General features: G+C 40.9%; 1 protein-coding gene across 2 annotated transcripts in view; it reads left to right on the top strand.

Annotated features, from left to right (window-relative positions):
- The window catches only part of SNTB1 (syntrophin beta 1), a 234,924-nt gene that overhangs the window by 75,952 nt on the left and 132,371 nt on the right, over positions 1 to 26,601 (top strand). For both annotated transcript variants that reach the window (XM_042973541.1, XM_042973542.1), the window contains exon 3: positions 25,579 to 25,795. In XM_042973541.1, coding sequence (XP_042829475.1) covers positions 25,579 to 25,795 — 217 coding nt within the window. The remainder of the gene's footprint in view (positions 1 to 25,578; positions 25,796 to 26,601) is intronic.

Here is a 26,601-nt window from a genome sequence, read left to right as displayed (position 1 = left end):
AATCAAGAGTCAGCCTCCTAACCAACTGGGCCGTTCAGGTGCCCTTTAAAAAAAAAAAAATTATTTTGCCCTTGCCTATATATTTACTGCATCACCTATCACCAGAAGGTAGGGTCGTAGCTCAGAATTCAAAGAGAATTTGCAGCTGTGTTCTAGTCCTGGTAGTGAGTATACAGTTTTTATTAACATATGTGGATAGTTTGAAATTGTTTTACACCAGGAGGCAAGAACTTTTGGCTTTCTGTGCGTCAGCCACTACTCACGTAATTGGATTCCTACATGAGAGAGGGGGAAAGAGAAGTCAGGCATGTCCCACCATAGGTGGAACGATGCGAGCAAAGGTGGAAGCTGGGCGGATGAGTTTAGGCCCCGGCACACCATATTGCCTTATCCCCTTCCCTGTCTCTCTCTTCCCACGTCCTCACTTGTGCTTCTTGGAATCACCTCCTAAATGAGCCACCTGCCCCCAAGTCCTTGTTTCAGTCTCTGCTTTTGGGGGAGGAAGTCAAACAAAGACAGTGAGTCCAACAGTGAGGCCATCTTCTTACACTGGTTGTGCCACAGCTTGGGGAGGGTGTCCTGTGGAACAATGCCACGGGGCAGGAACATCAGCCCATTGGTCCTCCCGGCCTGAGCGAACTGGAGAGAGACCCAGCCCAGCCAGTCATCCCTGTGTCCACAAAACAGGGGTGTGCGGGGAGTGGGAACTTGTGTAGGGTTCAGTAAGGGACGTTGGGGGTGGTCGCTTGGAACCAGCTGTGGAAAGCGGATTACTGCGTAAGTGTGTTACTTCTCTGTTCAATCTCTCCAGTGTGATGCACGCCTTTCTCTCACTCTGCTGTTTGCTTCTGAGATGGTGAGAGAATTGGGGTTTGAAGCAGACCCAAGTCAGTGCCTTTTGTTGCTCTTTCCTAGTCTTGGTATCAAAGGAATTCTGGAACCAGAAAAATCAAGGCAGAAGAGAGTTATTCTTTCTTCTTTTCTTAAATGGAATTGACACTCTTGCCTGAGTGCTTGTAACATCTGGAGTTTATAGGGAACCACAGACTTCCCTGTGCTCTGTTTTGATTTGTGTGATTTGACTTTTCCTCCACTTCTCCATTGGCTCTGGTAGCTCTGTAGCACCTCCCACCTGCCTGCCAGCACCCTCACTTCCCACCTCCCAAATAATGCTTAGTCTTTCTTGTCCTTTCCCTCCCAGAAGCAGTTAATGGGCAGGTGGGGGTCAGGGCGGGCATGAGGACCAGGCTCTAGTATCTTCGGAGCTCTGGGTGTGAGTAAAAATGGAGGCTCACTATTTGAGCTATTTTACGTTACTATTTTACGTTACGTTACGTTACGTTACGTTACGTTACGTTACGTTACGTTACGTTACATTACGTTATGTTACTATTTTAACGTTATCAACCAAACTTATAAACATTAGATAATCTGGCCACCTCCAGTGCTCCATTGAGAATCTCAGATACTTTGTGGTTCTACTACAGGAAGTAATGGAGGGAAAGCTGGCCGGGGACCAAGGGAGAATTGGGCCTGAGCTGAAGCCGGCATCCTCTTCTCTTCCACCCTGGCTCCAAAGCTCTTGGCTCACATGTGTGGACACCCCAGCACACACAGGCTCTGTCCACACCCTGCACCTGCAAAAAGCATGTGTCCCTTTTGCCCCTCTTGAGCCTAGAAGTTGGGTGGCTCCGAGACCCTCAGGAGGACGCACAAGGAAGAGAGATTACCGCATGCTCTGGATCCAGCTTGGAGCCATTTGGATAGGAAATTCCAGGGTCCCGAAGGGGCCCACAGTCTCCAAGTGGATGCACCCCTTTGGCATGGAGGACTCCTCTGCCCTTGAGGAGGAGTGTGGCTGGAGAAGGACCAGAGCAGATCCCTCTAAGAGCAGAGCTCAGGGCAGTGGCCTCCCTTGTCTGGTTCAGAGGGCAGGACTGCTCTGGGCTGATGGACAAACACATCCAGCACCTCTTTTCTTCTACCTTAAGCCTGTTCTCAGGCATCATGGAAGTGCTCTCTTCTTTGAGCCACTTGAGGACAGAGGGTTCTGTTTCCCGTTTCATTTTTGTTTTCTCTAAAATGCCCTCAAACCTTTTGGGATAAGCACTGAGTGTTGTATGGAAACCAATTTGACAATAAACTTCATATATTGAAAAAAAAAGAAAAGTAAAATGCCCTCAAGATCTCTCTCTCTCTAAAAGTGTGGGGATTGAATAATCAGCTTCTGACTTTGGACCTATTTCTGTTTTAAGCAAAACAGTAGACAGTCCGCCTTGAGCTCCCTTCGACCCTGCATGTCATAGTTGGCCATTTATCATCTGGGCCACGGGAAGGACCCATCTGACAATGTAAGTCAACTCCGTAGACTCCTGTCCAGCCTCTGCAGCAAAGATGGAGACTTCCTCTTGTCGGAGAAGGCAAACCTCAGCGTCCTGGAGGCTTAGCATTATCCGCTACCTGAGAATCTCTATCAGTAAAACTGAAATCAGAGAGAGTGTGTTGTGGCAAAGTTAGAACCAAAAAAAAGCAGCTGATGAGCAGGAGTTTTAGTCACATTCCCTGGGCCATTGGAGTCATCCGAGCATTTCTTTGGCCGGGGCGGCCCTTCCGCAAGGGCTCAGTGTCTTAGCTCCCGACTCATGTGGTGGGAGAGCAGTCTTAATATAGAGCCGGTCCGTTTGCATAGGGTTCAGTGGATTGCGTCTCGGGCTCTGTGATAGATAGCAGGTGATATTTCATATCGTCTAGGCAGAACTAAAAGGAACATTAAACTGCATTTCCATTATCAGTGAGGTCCTTAGTGGCCCGAGGATCAGAATCAGAACATTCTGATCAGTCTGCCTAATGTTTTCCTGCACAGCTTGCTACAGGCCTGAGATTAGTTTGCAAGGAAGGCTGAACCACCTTTCACAGGGGAAAAAGTGATCTACAGGAAAAGCCTAAAGAGTGTTGAACCAGGGGAAGACTCGGTGACAAGTTGGAGGGCCTTGCACTATGAACAAAAGGGGTCACTTCTGGGGAAACCTAAGGATGTGTGCAGAGAGGACTGGCTTCCTTGGCTAGAATATTAAAGTTCATGAAAATTCCCACGAGGGGATCAGTAAGGAAATTGCTGTTCAGAGAAGCCCAAGCTTTGGGCCCTCTTGGTCTTTGCCCTCATGGCAGGCCCTTTAGGGCTACTACTTCATAGTACTTGCAAAAACTTCCGCTTGCAGTGCTAAAGCATGAAGTTTTAGGATTTCAGGTTGAAGAGAAGGTCAAGGGCATCCAAACTGAAATGTGATGTTCAGTTCCTCTCCAAGGTGCTGCTCGGTAGGCTTCCGGCCTCCTCCAGAAACCTCCAATGGGAGGAAACTCGCCGCATGTAGCTGTGGGCATTTCTCGTTGCTAAACATTCTTCTTATTACCTGTCCAAATCCTAAGCATCAACTGTCCAAAACAGAGACCTATATCTTAACCTTTAGCATCCTCCCCAAGGGAGGGAGGACATATATTTGCAAAATCAGATGCTGGAATAGATGATTAACTACAAATACTGGCTTTCACAGGGTAGGATGGTTTGCCTAGAATGTTGGCTAAGGAATCTTTTTTCTTTTCTGTGTGAATATGTGAAGAAAATAACATCATATTATGTGAATAGCTTAAATAGGGATACAAATCTAAGGTTACTAATATGTACAAACCCTTTGAAGTATATTTGGAATGAAAAGAGTCAATAATAATAATAGAATTCTGCACAGAGTATGTTCTGTACCCTCCGGCAGTCAGTCTATGGCAAATGTGCTTGAGGTAGGAAAATGTATTCTTTTATTCACTCATTCATTTATTCATATATTCATCAAACATTTGTTGGGCACCAACTATGAGCTCAGCCCTAAAACAACAGGGATGAAAGACCTCAGTTCGTTTTCCCCTTATGAAGGAGCCCAGAGTCCAGCAGAAGAGATGATTTAAACCACTCATAACTCCCCAAGAAGTTCCCAGGGTTCTAGCAGGACTGAGGGATTGAATTTAGATTAAGTCAGAAGGAATTTCCCAAAATAAATAGGACCATTACAGATTATTATAAGGTGGTTCTTTTCATTGCTTTCTCCAGAAACCCTAGCTCCTTGATGAGTTCGAGTTTTTGATTAGTCCAGATTCTTGATTAGTTTCTCAAAATATTTCCTCCACTGCTGTGCAAGCAGGACAGGATCTGGAATGCAGGGAGTCCTTCAGAGAAAAGAGATAAGGAAGAGAAGACACAAAGGAGAAGCAGCGCCCCCTCTCTTACTTGTCATTTCAGCCTCTGGTAATGCGACTCTCTGGTCTGTGCCAAGTCGCGGTGCTCAGTGCTTGACATCACATGAAATCTTGCATAGAGATTTCATCAAGTCCCGTCCAGGTTCCTAGGTTTTTGTACCTTCCAGGCATCTTTTGTTTATTAGTCTTTTAAACGGGGACATCTTTAAGTCATAAAACCCAAGTCTGTTTTTTTTTCTTTTTTAACTACTTTTTCCCCCCAGATACACAACTCATATGATGCAGACTAATTTGCTGTTTTCTGGCCTCTGTTGAGTAACTGCCAGCCTCACATTTTGATGAGAATCAAGACACTTGAACATTGGATAAAAATAAAATGTAAACCCCACTTAAATATAACCAATTTATCCTTCATTAACAGTTAGGATAATGAACCAAATTCCCTGTTTCTCCCATAAGGATATTGTGAGCTTAATGAGACCAAACATATGGTTTCACTTTCCTGCATTTAATCTAAATGTGTTTCGGAGAAGTGAATGGGTTAAGTCACAACTGAATGACCTTGAGTGTACCTTATTAAAGGAAACAGAGCTATACACGTAGAGGAACATAAAAAGAAAGTTCTAAGGTAAAGGTTGGATGTATTTTCTACAACTTGCACAGTTGTGTATGGAAAGAAAATTTGATTGTATTGGGGATTTATGTCTTTTGGGTACATGAAATTTCTCCATTTTGTGCTATTATGTAGCTCATCTTTTCACAGAAATCAAACTGCTGACAGATCAAGAGGTTGAACATTTCAGATGCTTTCAGCATTCAGCCAATGCAATAAATATCAGAGGTGGCTTGTGTTGAATGTAAGAACAGATGTTGTTTCTGCAGGAAGCAGGATAGAAACTTCCACCCACAGGCTTGCAGGAACTTTGAGGAGATTTCTTCCATACCTTGCTCAAAATGTGACTTGATATTTTAATAAATTTTGTATACCTTCATGTGTCCCTCTAGGGCATTCTTCTTGCCCAAGTTAACCACCCGAACAAGGGGTCATTTCCAAGACTCGTGTGGCTTCTGAACTTTTTGCTTGGAATTGGAGTATGAATATTTATACCTCACCCTCTAGGACTGATTGTTAGGCAAGACCTTTGGGAATGATACCTGCTTCTTATTTAGACCGTGCTTCTAGTGAAGAATGCCTCCGCCATGAAGAAAGGACTTAAGATATGCATCTCAATGATTCCGTTTCCTTCTAGAGTGTGGATTTATTTATTGTGGCCAAATCGCCTTCTGTGAAATGCAGCATTGGTTTTGTGCTCGTGAGGACCAGACTCCTGCTCCCTTTTGAAAAATTGAATTACACAGCTGGCCAGAATTGACCCCATAAACTTTGGCCCCTGCTGAAGGCTAGCGTTAACGCATGGCTTTTCACATGCTGGCCTCTCACATGTAATCTTCTGAGTAAAGGGACCTCCACCTCTGTGGTGGGCAAATGGGATATTTCAGAAATACACTGGGAAGGTACGGGATCAAAATTGTCTCTGCATGGCAGAAAATTAAGTTCTTGTCTGGTAGGCTGAATTCAATCCAGTTGCACCCAAAACACCAAATATAAGTGTCTCTGGCATCGATGTTCTTAAACATATAAAGAATGTTATATAAGAGCCACTAATAATGAACCCCTTTCTCCAAATCTATTCCAGCCGCGATAGATTTAGATTTTCCTCCCCTTCTATTCCTAGGTTTCCTCTTTTGAATAATGACAGTTTTGGAGGAGAGCCTTTAATTGGTAATAGTGTACATTATCTCTTTGAATACTTGTATCAAATTGCTATTATTGGGAATGGACAATTATTACACACTACAACATGGGTGAATCTCAAAAATATTTTGCCAAGTGGAAGCAGCTAAAGACACACAGACAACTACATACTGTGTAATTGCATTATAGAAAATTCTAGGGTAAGCAAATCAGGTTGCTTTTCTGTAGAATGGGGTGAGGGATGGTTGACTGAAAAGGAACATGAGGGAAATTTCTAGGCTGATGGAAATGTACTGTGTCTTAATATGCATTCATGAAAACTAACTGAGTGATACACTTAAGATCTGAGCACTTCACTCTATATAAATTATGCCTAAATTTTAAAAAGTATAATTTCTGTTGGTTTGCATAGATGAGGAGGCTGAGCTTTAGGAAGATTAAATGAGTAGCCCATCATTATGCAGCTGAAGGAAAGAGCTGGGCTTCAACACAGGGATCCTAACTCTCAAGTCCAATGTTTTCCACTCTAGAACAATTTCCAAGAATAATGATATTTATATTATTCGACTCTGGGGTCAGTGCATTTTCAGATGCTTTTAATCCTGGGAGTAGGGATGGGTGTCTGAAAGCACATGCTGGATGCTGGAAAGAGGAAAGAGAAGGGGACCAGTGTCTCAGATGCACAGCCTATATGATGGTTAATGGCTAGAGCTGGAGTCATAAAGTGGGTTTGGATTCCCACCCTGCTACATGTGATGCATGTAATGGTGGGCAAGTAAACCTGTCTGAGCTTCAGCTTATTCGTATGTAAAATGGGCTGTTGTGAGACATAAATGTGGTCATTTATAGATAGTTCATAAGTGTCTATTCACAGTTTTGGTTAAGGGAGGAATAAATGCTCCTGTGGTGTTAATGGGTTTACCATTATTATTTGTCTTATAATATGAAATCTTTGTCCTGTACCTTTCCAAGTGGCCCATAATTAATTTTTCATCACATCAGAGAAATGCATCTATAGCTAAGATTTAGTAGTTCCAATGCTTCTTTCCCTACCTCTTTGTTTTGGCAACAGGCATCGTTGAACAATTTAGAATTGGATGTACTTTGTTCACTGTATGAATAATGCCATGTATTTCTAAGCTCTGGTAGAAAATTCATTCCAAGTATAATTCACTTGTAAGCCCATGATTCCATGAACTCTGGGTATGATTCAATGAAATATATCTTAATGTTTGTAAATGATTGTTGAACTAGAAGGAACCATTTCTGGGAAGTAATTAGTATAGTATATAGTTTAATGTGGGTGTATTTTCTTAAAGCAGAATGTCCATTTAAAAAGTATTTGGGCCTTACCCAAGGATAGAAGAGAAAAAAAAGTTTTGTTTTGTTTTTTTTTTTAATACACGACAAACAGAATGCATTGTTGTAATGGTAAAAGTTTGTTATCTGGGTTCTTCTTCTGTTATTACAGATAACATATTAGACTGTAAGTATTTGATTACTTTATATCAGAGCCTTCTTGAGCCTGCTCAGGTCACAAATCCTACGTGACTTGTAGGCTGATCCTAAAAGGTATTTATATTTTAGATAAGCATTATGTTGAACAAAAAAGGAAAAGGAGTGAAAAGTTTGGAGCCTAATAGAGAGTAAAGCATTTATATTTTTCCATGCAAAATACTTTGGATTCTTTGGTTCGAGATATCTGGCTACATCTACAGTGGTTTCCACGGATGTTTGTATGAGGGAAACCTGGATGGCCGTGTCAATGGACAGTGAGAGTGTTCAGTCTGTAATTCACAACCAGGATTTCCTATTTCACAATACTAATCTATTGGAGTTATGTGTATTAAACCAGATACTATATTTATAGTGTCTTATTTAAAAAGTTGTACCATAAATGGTAGTTTCCTGTGTCATTTGCAACTAAGGCAGACCTTCCAGAAACAAAGAGGACAGGGACAGATCTGTAAGACCCTAGAATCATTTTAGGGGTTGCAACCTTAAGGATATTTTCTTATGTTCCAAGTTATCCATAGCTCCACCACCTTCTCCTCACCCTCCCTTCTTTGCAGACAGCCCAGGGCCAAGCAAAGGGCAAAAGGTAAATAAAGATGAAAGCTCAAAAGGGAAGTAGCCATTGAATTGAACAGATGACTTAAACCCTTCCTTCTGTCTAAACCATTATCTCTGTTCTGAGATCTAATCTAGGAACAGCAAAGATGAGCGAGGAGGTTGTGGGTGTTGTGAATGGAAAGCTCAAACTAAACAGGAAGCTTATTGGGTTACTCAAGAAACAGTATGGTTTAGCTAAAGGATTACAGGCTTCCACTCAGACCAATCTGGCTTATGCTTCTGACTCCTCCACAAATGGCTGCATGGAACATTTCCTGACATTCCTAAGCCTTAGTATCTGTAACTGTTAAATGGGGCTAATGACACATAACTCATATATTTGCTATAAATATTCAACTGGATAATATCTAGCACATATTCAGAAGTGTTCTAAAAGGCCGCTTTACCTAGGTACCAATATGCACCTCAAAATAATTGTCAGAAAATATTTTAAGGCGTATCTGCCTGCCCATAGAGAAGAATCTAAACCAGAAATCTTTTTGGCTTGTGCAAGGGGCAAACCATTATTTGTGATAGAACATTGGAACCCAGATATTCACTGGCAGAGACTAAAACCAGATTTTTAATAAGCCTGGGGCACGCAGACTAAAACGTATCTCCAATCAGTTTTGTAATTCATGATATTGTTTCTAGACACGTAGTAAAATCATGATGTGGTTTGCTGACTCTAGGTATTAAATTCAATAGTTTTCTATAGGCTGGAAGAGTACTTGAAATATAATGTAAATAACACCTTTAATACTGCGTAATTTGAAAAAATCATGTAAAAATTTTTACATACTTTAAATTTTGTTGCCCTAAGGCAAAGTCTACCAAAAAATGCTTCTAAGGCAAATTCCTAAAGATCCCCCAGACCAAACCTGTACTGTCTTCTCTATACATTATTGGACTTGGTTTGCTAATATTTTGTTTAGAATTTTTACACTTATATTTATGAATGAAATGGGTTTGCACTTTCCCTTTCTGAAATTTTCTTTGTCTGGTTTCATTATTAACATTTTATTAGCTTCATAAATTAAATTGGGGGAGACTCTGTCTTTGTTTTCTGAAATAGTTTGAGTGATCTATCTTTTAAAATTTGGTAGAATTCACTGATAATATCTGGTTCTGGTGTTTTCTTTGTGGTAAGGATATTAACCAGAGTGTTTCCATTCTGAGTGTTATAGGACTAGCCATGCTTCCTATTTCTACTGAGGTCAGTTTGAGTAAGTTTATTTTTTTCTAGGAATTCATTTCTTTAACTCTTCAAATTTATTATCCTAAATCTATAGAAAGTGTTATTTTATTATCTTTTTAATCTTTTTTGTATCTGTTATTTCCCCCTTCTATGTAGAATGCTGATTTTTGTTACATTTTTTATTTCATGAAATACTCCAGGGGGTGTCTATTTTTTTGATCTTGCCTATGCTACCTTTAGATTTTTCCATTATGACAGATGTGGAATATTTTGATAATTTGAATTCTGATATGACCATTAGAGAATGTTTATTAATGTAACCCCCTCATACCCAGAGATATTCCCAGGTTTCATAGCAATTCACTACTCATTAGGCACAATAATCTAGCCTATGTCTACATGATACTAAACCAATTGTATTGTTACAGCTGTGGTTATTAGATTTATTAGATTGGATATTAGATTTAGAACATGAGGGCTCAAATTCTAGGGCTTCTGCTTACTGGAAGTAAGATATTTAAACTCTCTGAACCTCAGTTTTCTCACCTCTTTTGTTGTTAAATTTTCCTGTGGGTCTATTTATTATAAAAAAAATTGTATCTGTTCTCTGATGCTCACCATCATCCCCTCCTGACCTCTTTAAAAAGCAAAACTGGGGCACCTGGGTGGCTCAGTCGATTAAGCATCTGACTTCAGCTCAGGTCATGGTCTCGTGGTTAGTGAGTTTGAGCCCCGCATCAGGCTCTGTGCTGACAGCTCAGAGCCTGGACCCTGCTTTGGATTCTTTGTCTTCCTCTCTCTCTGCCCCTGCCCCACACGTGCTCTGTCTCTCTGTCTCTCAAAAGTAAACATTAACAAAAAATAAAAATATAAAGCAAAACAAACAAACAACAAAAACAAGCCCGTCTATCTTGACTGTTTAGAGTCCAGTCAAGAGGTTTAGAGGAAAAACATGTAAAGTTTTATTCTCCTGGCTCTCACAGGCATATCCAAGAAGTTTGCCTGCTTAGGCCTCTCTTATGTCATCCTGATCGACTTCTCGTAGTTTTTGGAGAGTTGCAAACAAGGCCAAGCTACATTTGGCCTTTAGGAGAAAATCCAGAACACGAGGTGAGTTCTGTAGGCATTCGTTCTGTTGAACAAGATGTGTTTGGGTGTAGGTAGTATGTGTACTGTGCAGGGGGTAGAATTTGGTGGGGAAAGTTGCTAGGCTCTTACCTCTTGAGCCATGGAAGTCTCAAGCAAATAAATGCGTAGTCAGATTCTTGTAGGACTTCTGGTTCATGCGTAGTTCTGTGAAGATGACAGTTAGGATGAAATGAAAGTGTGCACATGGGAGTGTTTTAAAGTGTAATGCACTTTTGAAACAGCAGGTGTTCATAACCTTGTCTAGTTTGAGAAACCTGATGTTTCAGAGCCCCCCTCCCCCTCCCTTTCCTCCATATGCCTGTATGATTACTTTGGGTCTGCAGCATATCTGGGCTAGGGTTAAAAAAAAAAAAAAAAAGAAAAAGGAAAATAGACCTGGCCTGGGTCTGCCCTTGGTAATGATATTTTGTTTATTTAACGTAGTTTCCTTTATGCTCTGGGCTTCTGCCACTGAAAAGTAGCTGCAAATTTACTGAGTCCGAGTTTGATTTGCAGGATGTTTTCACCAAGCTCCACCTGGAATAACAGAGGTTTATTTTCCAGAGCTGCCTGTAAGGAGGGAGTGACAGCAGGGCTTCCTGTCTTGTGACGTAAAGTCCTATTCACATAGGATCTTCTGTCTAGGAAAGAGCAAAAACAATTATTAGGGCTTGAGTATTCAGACATTCTTTCAGCCCGTTACTCACTTCCTGTCTTCAGATGTTAAGGGATAGCTGTTAAAATAGTTACCGTATTTTCCCGAGGAGAATTTATGATTATTTGCAGTGGTGAGGAGCCCACAGCAAATTGTTGATGGGTCGAGCCTGTAGACGTCAGAATCCATGCCCTCTCAACTTGGTTATACCTGACGATATAGGCTATTTGTGTGTGTACTGAATTATTTTCTATAGCAATTCCCAGGTTTTAGGCTTGTGTGCCTTTTCTCGTTGGCACGATCATAAAATCCTCAGAAGCAAGAACTTGTAAGTCTGAGCGATTATCCATCTTGCAGTGTCTAGTCCCACTGAGCACAGAGTAGGGGCTTACTTTATATGCAGTGAATAAATAGTGAAATAATACTTTCAAGCACTGATGATTTTGACAGCTCCTCGAGATAGAAAAGAAAGCGGTGGCCCTGCAATGCATTTTCTCATTTAAATCTCAGAACAACAGCAACAACATGTTAGTAATAGTTAAATGGGAGTCCCGAGTATGTGCCAGGCACTGTTCTAAGAGCTTTGTATACATTTTAAAAAATTATTTAATCCTCATAAAAATTCTTTGAGATAGGTACTGTTATTATCAGGTGAGGAAACTGAGAGAGAGGTTGCATACCTTGTTCTGAGAAGCCCAGCTTGTAAATAGGTTTGGATTTAAACCCATATCCTTTGACTATGGAGCTCATTTTTTTAATGTTTACTTTTGAGAGAGAGAGCACAAGTGGGGGAAGTACAGAAAGTGGGGGGTGGGGACAGAGGATCTGAGGTGGGCTCCACGCTGACAGTAGAGAGCCTGAGGCGGGGCTTGAACTCACAAACCGCGAGATCATGACCTGAGCCGAAGTTGGACACTCAGCCGACTGAGCCACCCAGACGCCCCTGGAGCTCATTTATTAAACTACTACATTGTATGGCTTCTCTTAGGAATGCATCGTGTTCCTTATTTTACAGATGAGGATTCTAAGACTGAGCTTGACTAACTGTCCCTGTGTCATATAACTGATATGTAGGTAATAAGCATATAAGAATAAAGGAATGGACAGCATGGTTTTATGTGGTGTACAACTATGACCTGCCCTCACTGTATTGGAGTCTCTGGAGTAGGCACCTTAACCACCCAAATTCCAGAAAGAAGATAGAACTTGACAGCCTGAAGGGATTTAAGAAACAGTCTGTTCTTCCACAGAGTAGACAGATCTTTTCTGCAACATGGGACATACCTCACCTGGTTTCTGCTTCTATGTCATTGGCAGTAAGGAACCCCCTACCTCACAGTGTGTTTTCTTACATTGAGCCCAAATTTTGCCCCCATAATTTGTATTCACTAACTGTGGCTCTATTCCCCAGAGATACACAGAGTGAGTTTAGCCCAATCCACCACTTTTTAGGTTCCCTAAATCTTCTCTTTCGCAGGCTAACTCCCAATAATGGCAACTGACCCTTATGATGTTTATTATGTCAAGTTTCCTAAACATTTATTTTTTTCCTTATATTAACTCACTTAATCCTCACAACAATTCTATGAGATCGGTGAAAGAATTAACATATGGGGAAACTAAGTAATTTGCTTAAGTCCACAGCTTAGCTATAGGAGAGCGAGGAATTAGACCCCAGCAATCAGACTCCAGACTCCTCCCTTCTGTGCTTTAAGGTCTCCCATTTAATTTATGTTTTCTTTATTTCTTGAACCTTTCAACAACACAGTCATCCTTCTTACCCTCATTTAAACATTGACCAACCTGTTTCAGGTATGGGCCGATCAGTGGTAAAGAGGGAAACTGTCCTCTCCTGTGATCACCATACTTCTATCGGTGGAGCCTAATGTCATATTATGGCAGCCATAGCTATGGAAATCCCTAGAACTTTCCTTCACATTAACTATAATACACTTCTTCCTATCTTACTTGTTACAATGATGCTTATTTTGAACACACAATGACAAAATATTCCATCTTATCCGTATTATATTTCTTTTTGTTTGGGCCTTTGTGAAACTCTGAAAATCTTAGTTTTGTCATCTGAGGGATTGGGTGTCTCTTCCAGCTTTATCTAGGAGCCTGAAGTAGTAAAAGCAACATCTGTGATGCCTGTCACACACTAAGTTCATCCATTAACACCTTTAGGCTCTGAGAGAATGTGGATCCGGAGCCCTATAACATCTGGATGCGAAGTGAGCAAGGTACCAGTTGGGCAGTCTCCTCTTAATCTGGCTTATCTTTGTCTTCATAGAAAGCCAAACACTTATGTATTATTAGTTTACATGAGGCTCAAGATGCTTTGTGTATCTCTGCAGAGTAGAGCCATGATCAGTGAATACAAATTACAGGAATAAGATTTGGGTTCAAGACAAGAAAAGGAATATACAGAAGACATTTCAGACAAAATGGTGTTGTAAAGGCATGATTTCTAAAATTTTCATGGCTGAGCAAACAGGACTTGGGCATGAACATCTGGCCACATGTGGAGACAGCGTCCAGGGTGCAAGGAAAGAGCTCATTCCCTTTCTAGTGATCAGGACTGGGCGCTTTGGAGCGGGACTGCTTCATTCCAGACTCCAGCTCTGCCCATCTCTGTTCTGTGACCTTGGGCAAGTCACTTCAACTCTCTTTGAAACGCTCTCCTTGCTTGTAAGGCGGGTGTAACGATATCCCTACTTCATAGAGTCGCTTTGAAATAAGCTAGTGTACCTCAGACATTTTGAGTGGGGCCCAATGCATAGTAAATAATCAATAATTGCTAGTTATTGTTACTTGTCTAAAGCTCCATGGTCGAATGAAGGCCACTGCCTGTTTTTGTAAAAAAAAATATACATACATATATACATATATATATATATATGTATATATGTGTATATATATGTATATGTGTGTGTGTATATATATGTGTGTGTGTGTATATATATACATACATATATATATATATATATATATATATATATATATATATATATATAGTCACTGGAATGCAACCAGACTTACTTGTTTACACATTGTCTGTGGCTCTTTCATGCTAGAATGGAACAGTTGTGACAAAGATTTGAAGGTGCCCAAGCCCCCCAAATTTTATGTCTTGCCTTTTACATAAAAAGCTTGCCAACCTCCATTCTACAGGACAGAAGAAATGGATTTCTGACCTTCCTCTGTTCTCTCTTTGTCTTGAAACTTTCAACAAGTGACAGATACTCTCTGGCCTCTGCTGTTCATTTATAAGACTCTTCCTCCTCAAGAACAAATCTTTGAAAATTTCTATCTTGGAGATCCTAAGTAACATTGTTATTCATTTGCTCAACAATTTTACAGATGGGCATTGTGTTAATTGCTTGGATATAGATATGAATATCAAGTTTCCCTTTGTTCTAACGCTCATGAACACTTACCATGTGCCAGACCCAGTTCTGAGCCCTTGGTGTATATTAGTTCATTTGATCCTCCAGCAGCTCTCCGAGGTAGGCACTACTACTTATCCCCATTTTACAGATGGAAAAATGGAGGCATTGAAAGATTAAGGAAACTTAACCTCCCAGTTAACCGACTGCCATAAGTGGCAGAGGCAAGATTTGAAATTATGCATTGTGGCTCCAGAGTCGAGAGTTTTAACTTCTACTGTAAAGTAGTTACTCAACTTTGAGGACCTTATGATTCCACCAGAGAGACCTATGTACAAACAAATAATTGCATGTGATGTGCAAGTGCTTCAATGTTTGTAGGAAGAGAAGCATGGCACCTTGCATGGCATAAGCCATTCTCATAATGTTTATGTCCTGATGCTGCTGATATCATTGGAGGTCACAAAGCATGGTTGGAGCCTAAGGAAGGCATATCTGGACAATTTAAGAAGGAGGTTTTTTGGGAATGCAAACTGGTGCAGCCACTCTGGAAAACAGTATGGAGGTTCCTCAAAAAGTTAAAAATAGAACTACCCTATGGCCCAGCAATTGCACTACTAGGTATTTATCCAAGGGATACATGTGTGCTGTTTCAAAGGGGCACATGCACCCCAGTGTTTATAGCAGCACTATCGACAGTAGCCATTGTCGATATGGAAATCGACATATGGAAAGAGCTCAAATGGCCATCAACAGATGAATGGATAAAGAAGATGTGGTATATATTCATGTATACACAATGGAGTATTACTTGGCAATCAAAGAGAATGAAATCTTGCCACTTGCAACAACGTGGATGGAACTGGAGGGTATTATGCTAAGTGAAGTAAGTCAGTCAGAGAAAGACAAATATCATATGACTTCACTCATATGTGGAAGTTAAGATACAAAACAGACGAACATAAGGGAAGGGAAGCAAAAATAATATAAAAGCAGGGAGGGGGACAAAACATAAGAGACTCTTAAGTAAAGAGGACAAGCTGATGGTTGCTGGAGGGGTTGTGAGTGGGTGGATGGGCTAAATGGACAAGGGGCATTAAGGAGGACACTTGTTGGGATGAGTACTGGGTGTTAGCCATAGGGAATGAATCACTGGAATCTACTCCTGAAATCATTATTGCACTATATGCTAACTAACTGGGATATAAATTAAAAAGAAAAAAAAAAAAGAGGTTTTTACTTGAACTAGACTTACAGGTTGTAGAGAGAAAAGGTTTCCATGCAGAAGAAACCACATTTGCCAAGAACAGAGGCAGGAGAGAGCATGGCATGTTCAGAGGATTAAAAAGAATTTCTCTCTGGCTGACGTATGAACTGTGGAGACCAAGAGGTAGTCAGCTGAGATGACAACAAGAGGTGGGCAGAGGCCAGTTTTTGAGTGGCTCTATGTGAACTGGGACAGACCCCAGTCCTCTAGTGTGTGTCTCTCCCCGAGCAATGCTCTGGAGCATTTATCTATTGGTCTAATGTCTCCTACCCACCCCCCAGCATGCACACTTACACCTCAATGCAATCACCTCAAGGGCAGGCACCCAGTCTGTCTTGTTGACCGGAATAACTCCAACACTCGGGGCCCTGAGCCCATAGCAGGAGCTCAGTAAACGTTTGTTGAATTAATGGATAACCAAACCTGTCAGTGTGCTTTTAGGTGGTTCTAGCAGTCATGGAATAGGATAGTCTCCACAGGTCTCTGGAGGCATCCCTGGGGGCAATGATTTTGCTTCGTTGAAGAATCAAGTCAGATCACATCGAATAACTGTACTATCTAAAATAGGAATACTATGTGGCAATGAGAAAGAATGAAATATGGCTTTTTGTAACAACATGGATGGAACTGGAGAGTGTGATGCTAAGTGAAATAAGCCATACAGAGAAAGACAGATACCATATGGTTTCACTCTTATGTGGATCCTGAGAAACTTAACAGAAACCCATGGGGGAGGGGAAGAAAAAAAAAAAAAAAAGAGGTTAGAGTGGGAGAGAACCAAAGCATAAGAGACTGTTAAAAACTGAGAACGAACTGAGGGTTGATGGGGGGTGGGAGGGAGGGGAGGGTGGGTGATGGGTATTGAGGAGGGCACCTTTTGGGATGAGCACTGGGTGTTGTATGGAAACCAATTTGACAATAAATTTAATATATTAAAAAAATAAATAAATAAAAAATAAATTAAAAAAATAATTTAAAAAATAAAATAAAATAGGATAATTTCAAGATAGATTTTTAATTGTAGGGCAATAATTAATCAGCAAATGCACAACAAATCTATTTTACTCCTGATGCCACATATTAAAACTCAGCAGCAGGATGCCTGGGTGGCTCAGTCGGTTAAGCAGCTGACTCTTGATTTCAGCTCAAGTCACGATCTCACAGTTCATGAGTTCAAGCCATGTGTCGGGCTCCATGCTGACCTTGAAGAGCCTGCTTAGGATTCTCTCTTTCTTCCTCTCTGCCCCTACCCTGCTCATGCTCTTTCTTCCTCTCAAAACAAATTAGTTAATTAATTAATCTTCAAAGCAAAACCAAAAACAAAACTCATCACCTTCATCCAGAATGTCCTTATGGCTTCATGATAGCCTTTGGACCATCCTTCAAATGTCTCTTCAAATCCTACCTTCAAGGACCACCCTCCCCACCCCAGCATGATGGAAGAGAAATAAATGTTGGTAAATGAATGAAAGCAATGATTCTTCTAGACAACTCCTCCAAACCAAAGGAGAAGTAACTTGAGTACTTAATCTCCACACAGACTTATTGTCACATTTGTCGGAAGCCTGTAGAGTTTGGTAGGAAGTCAGCAGATACGTCTACCTAAGGACTAAAAGTGTGGCACACATTTTAACAGGGCTATTTGCTGGTGGAGACACAACAGCAAGATGAGGTAAGAACAAACAATTCTTTTATGTTGTCAGAAGAGTTAACTTCCCAAGGAATTGTAGAATGTTTGAAGGTGAAGAAAATGAGGTCCAGCAGGGGAAGTGACTCGCCCACTTGCCCAGGGCTAGACAGCTAGTTAGGGGCAGAGCTCGTCCCCAACTCCCACGTCTACCTCACCACTCCACCTCCCGAGAGCTTAGCTGTACCCTCCAAGAAGCTTGTGTTACTTCCTTCTCCATTTCTTGGCTTTTCCGGAAATATGGATGATCTCCCTCTGCTTCTTTCCTAAGATGACCTAGGAAAATGCCATTAAGGAAAAGTCTTATATTGCATTTTGTCAGCAAATCCCACTGTCACTAACCTGGCCCCAACCTGAAAGTTTCACTCGTGGCCCTAACACCCAGATTTCTTGCCTCCAGCTGGTCCCCTTTCCCCTTAACCACATTAGAAAAATGCACGTTTTGTGTTCACAGCCCTCAGACTAATGAAATATTTCTTTTCCTTCCTGTAATCTGGAAATTTTTTTTTTTTTTTTTTTTTTTTTTTTTGGTTTTTGTTGTTATTTTTAAGAAGGCGAGTTGCACATATCAGAGGGACTTGCTGGCTCCTCAGAAACCAGCCTAGTAGGAGAGCTGATTGGATTTGCCTAGAGCATTTCCTCATTAGTAGCCTGTGTGTGCTTTTCCTTTCAAATGTCATCTGGCCGCCTCAACAAAGATTTAATTGTGGCAACTTGGGGCCTTCGCAAACTTGGGCTTCACGGAAGCTCCTTTTGAAATCTTCACAACTGCTCGTCCTTGAGATGACAAACCAGAAACATATTGAAAGTGACTTGGTGGATTATTGGTTCGAAGACCACTCCTTCCGGCTCTCCTCCCCTTTTTTCACAAGTGAAGATTGGAATTTTAATTGCTCAACCACAGTTTTTAATTCATGATGCCCAGAAAGGGCAGGTTTATTAATTAGTTCTGACTATGAGGCACCCCAAACTGGGGCCTGGCTGCTTCTTGATCGGTTTCAACAGCTCTTTGCCTGAAATTACTGTCTTGTAAGCACATGGAGGTGTAATTATGCAGACAGTAGCTGTTCAGTTCTGCCAGGGTAAACCCTCTATTATGCATACATATTACAGTGTCTTAAAAGGCATTTATTGAAATGCCATAGTTTAATAGTTTAGGCTTACAAAATCAAGCTCTCTTATGTTACAGGCAATAGCCACTTAATTGGATGTTTTCTCCCAGTGCATAAAAATGTTGGCTTAAATACACACACATTCAATTAATAATAAAAAAAAAAAGTGTGAGAAACAGTATTACTTTGTAGTTAAAAGCAAGAACTGTGGAGCCAGGCTGCTTGGATTTGACTCATGCTTCTGCCTTTTCCAGCACTATAATTTGGGGATATGACTTAACCCTTTTCCATCACTGCATCTTTGGTAAAATGAGGATGTTCGAACAGCTTGTATCATAGAATGGTTGTGAGGTTCTAACGAGTTAGTACACAAAAAACACTTCGCAGAGTTCATGAGATCTAGTCATTGTGATTTTTAGTGCTCTCTCCAACCCATTTATTTGTACTTCTGTGTTATAAAACCTAGTTGTGATGAGCTGACAGAATTAGGGATATCTTTGTGTGGTAGAAACTGAAAGTTTCCCTTCGTATCTATTCTCTTCTTCTTCCACAATAATGGCCTCTCCTCCTCACTTTTTAACTGGATGGGCACCAAGTTACCCAGAGTTAAGAGTAAAATTTCTTTTCCCTCTAGAAATGGCCATGTGGCTAAATTCTGGTAGATGGTTTGTAAGCAGATATAATGAATTGACCTCTGAAGGAGGAAGGACTGCTTAAAGGAGGAAGCATGGTGTGTCCTCTTCTTTCTTACTGCTGATGGAAAGTTGGTTCATACGACTGGAACTCAAGCAGCCATATTGGATTAACAGATGACAGGCTAGAGATGCAGAAGAGGAAGGGGGCATAGGACTGAGCCCCTCACAACTCCAGGGAGCAAAGCCGCCCTGGCAGCCCTTTTCTTTTGCTGTAGATTTTTAGTAAAAGAAAAACAGACCTCTATATCATTCAGTACGCTATAATTTGGAACACTGTTGCAGTCAGATATAGTCTTTGGGAAACACTTCACTCTCCTGAATTAGACCATTCTCTCGTTATTTTGACTGCAATGTGTAGAAATCTCAGGAGGCTAAGGCACAAAAAACCATGAAAAGGTTTCACATACACTTTCTTTTCTGTTAGAGGCACATCCTTTTTTACCACATCCAGGCATGGCCACATTGTTCTTACTGTCTGCTTGAGGAGAGAAGGGACTTAGCCTCAGGCCTCAATTGGTGATTGGAGGGGAACTGCTTGACAGTAGAATTATGCACATAACTGATGACCAAGTCTTGTAGCAAGAAGGGATATTCTGATACTTTTACTACTACTTCTGGACCAAAAATTGTGGGCCCTTGGAGAAATACACTGGCAATTTTCTGTTGCTTTCTTTGTTATATACAGAAACAAGTTTCTCCATTTTCTCTTTTCTACACATCTCAACAAGAGCCAAGATTTATGAACAAAGGGGCTTTACTCAGGGAGGCGTTGATGTTACCTGTTCTTTCTCAGGACAGATGTGGAAACAGTTCAGTGATTTCAGTATACCTTGTTCAGGAACAATGATGATAATCTGTTTTCATTTTGTTTTGTTTTGTTTTTTTCCCCCTTGAAATTGAAAACTTGTTTTCTGATGGTTCCAGAGATCTCTGGACTCATTTAGGGATTTTGCTGAGCTCTCCTCCCAAAACTAGTGAAAAGGGGAGGGGATATCTAAGGCTTTCAGAAGAAACATAGTGTGCCTGAGGTAGAAAGCAGAAGGATCCTTTATTTCTGTTTGGCTTCACTGGGGAAGAGCCCTGGTGTTGTTCATCAAAATTAAGTCAGGTTTCTTGCAGTCATGGATTGCTGTCTTTCCTTCTGGAAAATCCTTAGCCTCTGCCACATTCTGTCTACCCTTTCCTTCTGGGGATCCAGTTAGACATACATTAGACCTTCCCATTTCATCTTCCACTTCTCTATTCCATGTTTTCTATTTTTTAAATACCTTTTTGCTACATTCTGTATGATTTCTTCTGATCTAAAAGTCACTCACTAATTCCTTCTTTTGATATGTCTGCCTATTGAAGTTTTAATTCTGGTTTATTATTATAATTATGTATTATGTAGCAATAATTATTATTACCGGTACTGCGACTACTAGATATTTCTTTTGGTTATTTTACCAATCTGTTAGGTCACTTTTTTTTAATTTTTTTTTTTTTTTTTTACATTTTATTTATGTTTGACAGAGAGAGACAGAGCATGAATGGGGGAGGGGCAGAGAGAGAGGGAGACAGAATCTGAATCAGGCTCCAGGCTCCGAGCTGTCAGCACAGAGTCCGACGCAGGGCTTGAACCCACAAACCGCTTGATCATGACCTGAGCCGAAGTCGGACGCTCAACTGACTGAGCCACCCAGGCGCCCCTGTTAGGCCACTTTTTAAAAATACTCTCTGGAAGGTTCTCTCGGGCTTTTCATTTGCTCCTTTACACACGGTAAACATATCTGTTGCTTTGTCTTCTGTGTTGGGACTGTCACTGCTGTCAGTTATTTTTACTAGTTCTTGCTCATGCTACCTTGTTTCCGTATGTGTAAGTTTTCTTAGATTTTATGCTGTTCATTGCCCTTGAAAGTGATTCACGGGAATTCCTCGAAGCCAGGATGAAATTGCCTTCCTCCAGAAAGGATTTGCCATTGATTTTGCCAGTTCCCTACAGACTTGTCTAGCTTGGGACCTACTTAAACCAGGTTTAAGATTAACACAAGAGGGGCGCCTGGGTGGCTCAGTCGGTTGAGCGGCTGACTTCGGCTCAGGTCATGATCTCGCGGTCCGTGGGTTCGAGCCCCACATCGGGCCCTGTGCTGACAGCTCAGAGCCTGGAGCCTGTTTCGGATTCTGTGTCTCCCTCTCTCTGACCCTCACCCATTCATGCTCTGTCTCTCTCTGTCTCAAAAATAAATAAACGTTAAAAAAAATATATTAAAAAAAAAAAAAGATTAACACAAGAACTCATGTCATCTACTCAATTCTTTGCTTCCCCCTTTTCTAGGCTTACATTTCTTTTAAATAGGGACACTTTTTTTTTTAAATCATCACTCATGGACAGTATAGTCCTCAGCACATAATAAATCACTGATGGATTTTGGCTGAATGAATAAGTTATCATACCTACTTTCTTAATTTCTCTGTCTTTATTTTCAGCTGGTCAGTTAAAAGGATTACTGTTTTGGGACATCATTTCCAATGGGGTGTCCTTTTGTCAAGATGTTGGTTGCTATGTCTTCTCTCTGTCATAAATTCCTCAAGCTCTGTGCTGCACAGGAAGTGGTTACTTGGTAAATATTTGCTTCTGGGCTAAGACTTGCCATACTCCCCTGCTTCTGCCCGTGAGTGAATCAAACCACAAATTTCTGAGACTCCTTACACTTCCCATGGATATTTTGAGTATTGCTCAGGATATCTCTGGCAGCAACTCCCTATGGCTCTGTAATTAGTCGATCTACCTCTGATTTCTTTTCTCTTTAGTACACCTGATCATCCTTTGCTGTCTGTAGCTAACTTCTGATTCTGTCATTCCCTCACTCATGGACCAATACCACCATGGCTGTCACCACTGCCTATGGAATGAAGTCCAAACCTAGTAGCTTGTCATTTTGCCTTTTTTGTCTAGGTGGGGTAGCCAGATTCCATGAAAGAATGTGATCTCTGGGAAGTCAAACTCCAGCTCCACTACTTACCAGCCACATAAGTGAAACTTCCATGCATTGTTGTGCTGATGTATAAAATAATATTAGCCTTGTAAGGGATAACATATGTAAAGTTCCTAGTGTCCATCAGAATAAGAATAGTTCTACAGAACATTTCTTTCTAGTAGGGTCTGAAAAGAATAGCAATTTATTTCCTTATTGCTTATGGATACATGGACACTCAAACAATGAAAGACCCTTTGCCCATTTTTTCTCTGGATCTTGGTTACCTTATAAATAGGGTGGTGTCTCGGGGCGCCTGGGTGGCTCAGTCAGTTAAGCTTCCAACTTCGGCTCAGGTCATGATCTCATGATTCATGAGTTCGGGCCCCATGTTGGGCTCTGTGTTGATAGCTCAGAGCCTGGAGCCTGCTTCGGGTTCTGTCTCCCTCTCTCTCTCTGCCCCCTCCCCGACTTGTACTCTGTCTCTGTCTGTCTCTCTCTCTCTCTCTCAAAAATAAGTAAACCTTTAAAAAACTTTAAAAAGTAAATAAGGTGGTGCTTAAAGGCGGGAAGGTATATAAAACATCTGGTTCCGTACTTTGCACATCCTTAGGTATGGAATAAATGTTCTTTCTTTATTCCCCTTCAAACTGAGGCAACTTTCCTTTCCTATGTGATTTCAATACAAAGTGTAAATCAGAGTGCACTATATAAAAGAAGGATTGTTATTCCTGTCTCCACTCTCTGAAGTCCTATCTTCCCTTTAAAGCCAAGTTCAATTGACATCTATTCCATGAAGCATCTCTGGATTCTCATTTCTACAACACTCATTTCCTACTCCAGCCAGAAGCATAATAATGCAACCAAAGGAGAACCTTCAAACCATCTCAGCTATATTTGAATTTCCTGTTTATCAACAAGTATGATTCTATACAAAGCTAAGCTGTGTTCTAGCTTCTACCAAAACATTTTTAGAGATTAAAAAAATTCAGTGTCTTCAAAACCGGTCTGTTCATTCTGGCTTTGGACAGCTTAAATCTGTCCCCTTAGATTTTCTGCATTTGTACTTAGGTATGTTTGTGTTCCTTTTTAAGTATATTGCCCACAAATAAACAATATGCCTTAAAATACACTGTCCATGAATGCCCTTTCTTCTTCTGTGACTGCAGCCTGTGCTACCAGATTTGTGGTGACCGTGGAGCTTTTTTCTCCTAACTGCACCTATATTCAGTGAAAACCCTGAAATCTCCTTTTCAAATATGTGTTGGTATTAAATGACATCTCCTCTGTCTTGAATTAGTATGGCTATTTTTGATACCTATGACTGAGTTCCCCAATCCCTGCCCATATTGCATGGACCTCGGTGTGTTTGGCCTGCTTATTAAATTGCTATGAACCTAACTTGTCACTCATGCTCCTAGATGCAGTTTCCTTGTGAGTTTTTTCAACATACTTTATTCCTGTTCTAACACTCAGCTCATTCTGTTTTGTGTGCTGTTTATGCACTTGTGTTGTATCACTGCCTTGGGTGGGGCTCCTGAGAAGCAGAGCCTCCGTCAGGTCCGGGGGATCAGGCAGCAACTTTGTAGCTTCCCAGACTTGGTGGCTTCTGTTGGTTTAACAGCTGTTTTCCAGAGCAGGCCGGCAGCTAGGAGTTGTTCTCAACGAACACAGGCAGCTAGGAAATACATGCTCAGACTGGTGGAAAGGATCTGATGGGACCCAGCAGCATCCACTGTAGTCACCCATGGTTTTTAAACTCTTTAGTAGGAAACTGTCTATTGTTTATTTTTGCAGTCTGTAAACCTGGCCCCATGTCTTGCATGGTAAAGGCATTAGTTTGTGGACTTGAATCATCAACGATCTGGAGTAAATATCCTCTAGTTTGTACCCATTCCAGTTCATTGCCATTTGTAAAATCAGATACCGGTAAGGAATTTCACCAATCCCACCCTCCCCGCCACAGAGGAGCACAGAAGCAGACGGTGCGAGTGATAGAGGGAAAGATATGGATGTTTATGTTGCATTGTTCCAAGAAGCTAGCTGCCCTGTCAATTCAGAAGCTGTCTATGGACCAAATGTTTAAATTCGGAATAGGCAAAAAAAAACCCTCTTTTTTTAAAAATATTTTTTTTATTTTGGGAGAGAGAGAGAGAGAGCGTGAGCATGAGCAAGGGAGAGGCTGGGAGAGAGGAAGAGAGAGAATCCCAAGCAGACTCTGTGCCTTCAGTGCAGACCCCAGTGTGGAGCTCGAACTCACAAACCACGAGATCATGACCTGAGCAGAAATCAAGAGTCAGACCTTAACCAGCTGAGCCACCCAGACACCTTGGCAAATAGCTTATTAAGACCAAGGAAACACATCGAAGCGCAGGATTTCAGTCTATTCCACTCAGCTTTTGAACTATTTATGTTTTTTTATAATTTCACAAAAGTAATATGTACATATTGGCTAAACATAAAAATGGTATAAAAGAGTGATAAATGAATAGTAAAGTCTACTCTTCGTCAGCTTGGCTTTTATTTCCACTCCCAAGAGCTAACTGCTGTTAACGTTTTCTTATGTTTCTATCCAGAAATAGTTATATATATATATAGCTTATATATATATAAGCCTATGTATTTATGATTTATATGCAAAAGATTAAAGTGTATGTACTTCTGTCTAACATTTTTTAAACTAATAATAGATCTTATAGATCTTTCTACAACACATCTATAGCTATATCTCATTTTTTAAAATGACTGTACAACTGTCTTACAGTTTATTATTTTTCTTATAGACATTTAGGTTGGTGCTAGTTTTCAGCTCCTTCAAAAGGTATTTTTGCTCTTACAAATTTTTTTTCAATTGCAAAACAAGTATCCTTTTATGTAAGATTTTTTTTTTTTTTTTGCATACTGTATGTGCTTAGTGGTATTAAATTGAAAATCCTATTCTTGCTTCTGCACAGAAAAATGATGCCATGGATAGAGAATGTGGCTACCAAATTCCCAACTTCTATATTGAACAGTCATGTGCCTTTAAGCCTAAGTTATGCTTTCTCCTTCTCTGCCCATTTGTCTTTCAGCCTCTTCCCCAGAATGCAGCTTATAATCAGAAAAGATAAAAGTTGTCATAGTTGAAAAAAGCTGAAAGTAATTCTCAAGTTCAGGTCATTGTAATAGCAAGTTCTAAAAACCACTTTGGTATAGAATTTAAATAACAGAAAAACTATTTTGAGAAGCACAGAAGTTGTGGATCTTGCTTAGAGTTTAAGAGGTTCAGTATTAAGACCTCATCTCATGCAAGTTTTGAAAAACTCAATCAGACCTTCCAGAAATCCAGCCCTGATGTACTTAAAAACTCTGTTGTCTTTTTTTTTTTTTTTTTTTTGCAGTGAAGTACATGCGAGAAGCCACACCCTATGTGAAGAAAGGCTCCCCAGTATCTGAGATCGGCTGGGAAACGCCTCCGCCAGAATCGCCTCGGTTAGGGGGCGGCTCCTCAGACCCTCTGTCCTCGCAGCCCTTCTCCTTCCACAGAGATCGGAAAAGCATCCCCCTCAAGATGTGTTATGTCACTCGGAGTATGGCCTTGGCTGACCCTGAGAACAGGTAAAGAGGGCCAGGGATCTCCTCTGACATTGCTAGGCCTGTGCCTGTGTTCTGAAAACACTCAAAGGTTTCCAAAGAATAGCCTGAAAGGGCCCCACAGAGATAATGTTGTGTGTTCAAGCCAGGCCTCCCTCATTCCCTTCCTTTCTTTTATCTTCGTGAGAAATCTGTGTACTGAGCTTTGGTTCTGGAAAGAGTTGAATTGGAGTCAAGATCCTAAGTGTCTTCTCTGGGCCTCCCATTGCTAGTTTATGTGACTTTGGGCAAGTTTCTTAAACCAATAAATCTCAGTTTTGTCATCTGCAAAATGGGAATAATTGAAATAGATACCTCGCTGAGTTGGAAATCTACATGAAGTGCTTACAGCAGGAAAACCTTCCTGAATATAAGCTATAATAATATTTATTATTATTTAAAATTTTCTTTAAGTTTATTTATTTTTGAGAAGGAGGGAGCATGAGTGGGGAAGGGGCAGAGAGAGAGACACACACAGAATCTGAAGCAGGCTCCAGGGTCTGCGCTGTCAGCGTAGAGCCCAACACAGGGCTTGAACTCATGAACCATGAGATCATGACCTGAGCCAAAGTCGGACATTTAACCAACTGATCCACCCAGGTGCCCCGATAATGATATTCATTATAATGTCAGGTAGTAGCAAGCACATCAGCCCCCTCTGGGCCTCAGTGTCCTCAACTGTGTACTTGGAAGTTTCGATGGGAGGATCCTTAATGCAATTTTTGCTCTAAACTTCTCTTTATGCTTAAGAGACAAAAAGGGAGTGGCTGTGATCCAACCCTGGAGTGCTA

Source organism: Panthera tigris, chromosome F2, assembly GCF_018350195.1.
Source record: "Panthera tigris isolate Pti1 chromosome F2, P.tigris_Pti1_mat1.1, whole genome shotgun sequence".
Lineage (NCBI taxonomy): Eukaryota > Metazoa > Chordata > Mammalia > Carnivora > Felidae > Panthera > Panthera tigris.
Note: the sequence above shows the minus strand (reverse complement) of the source record. Positions and strands in the feature narration are given on the sequence as shown.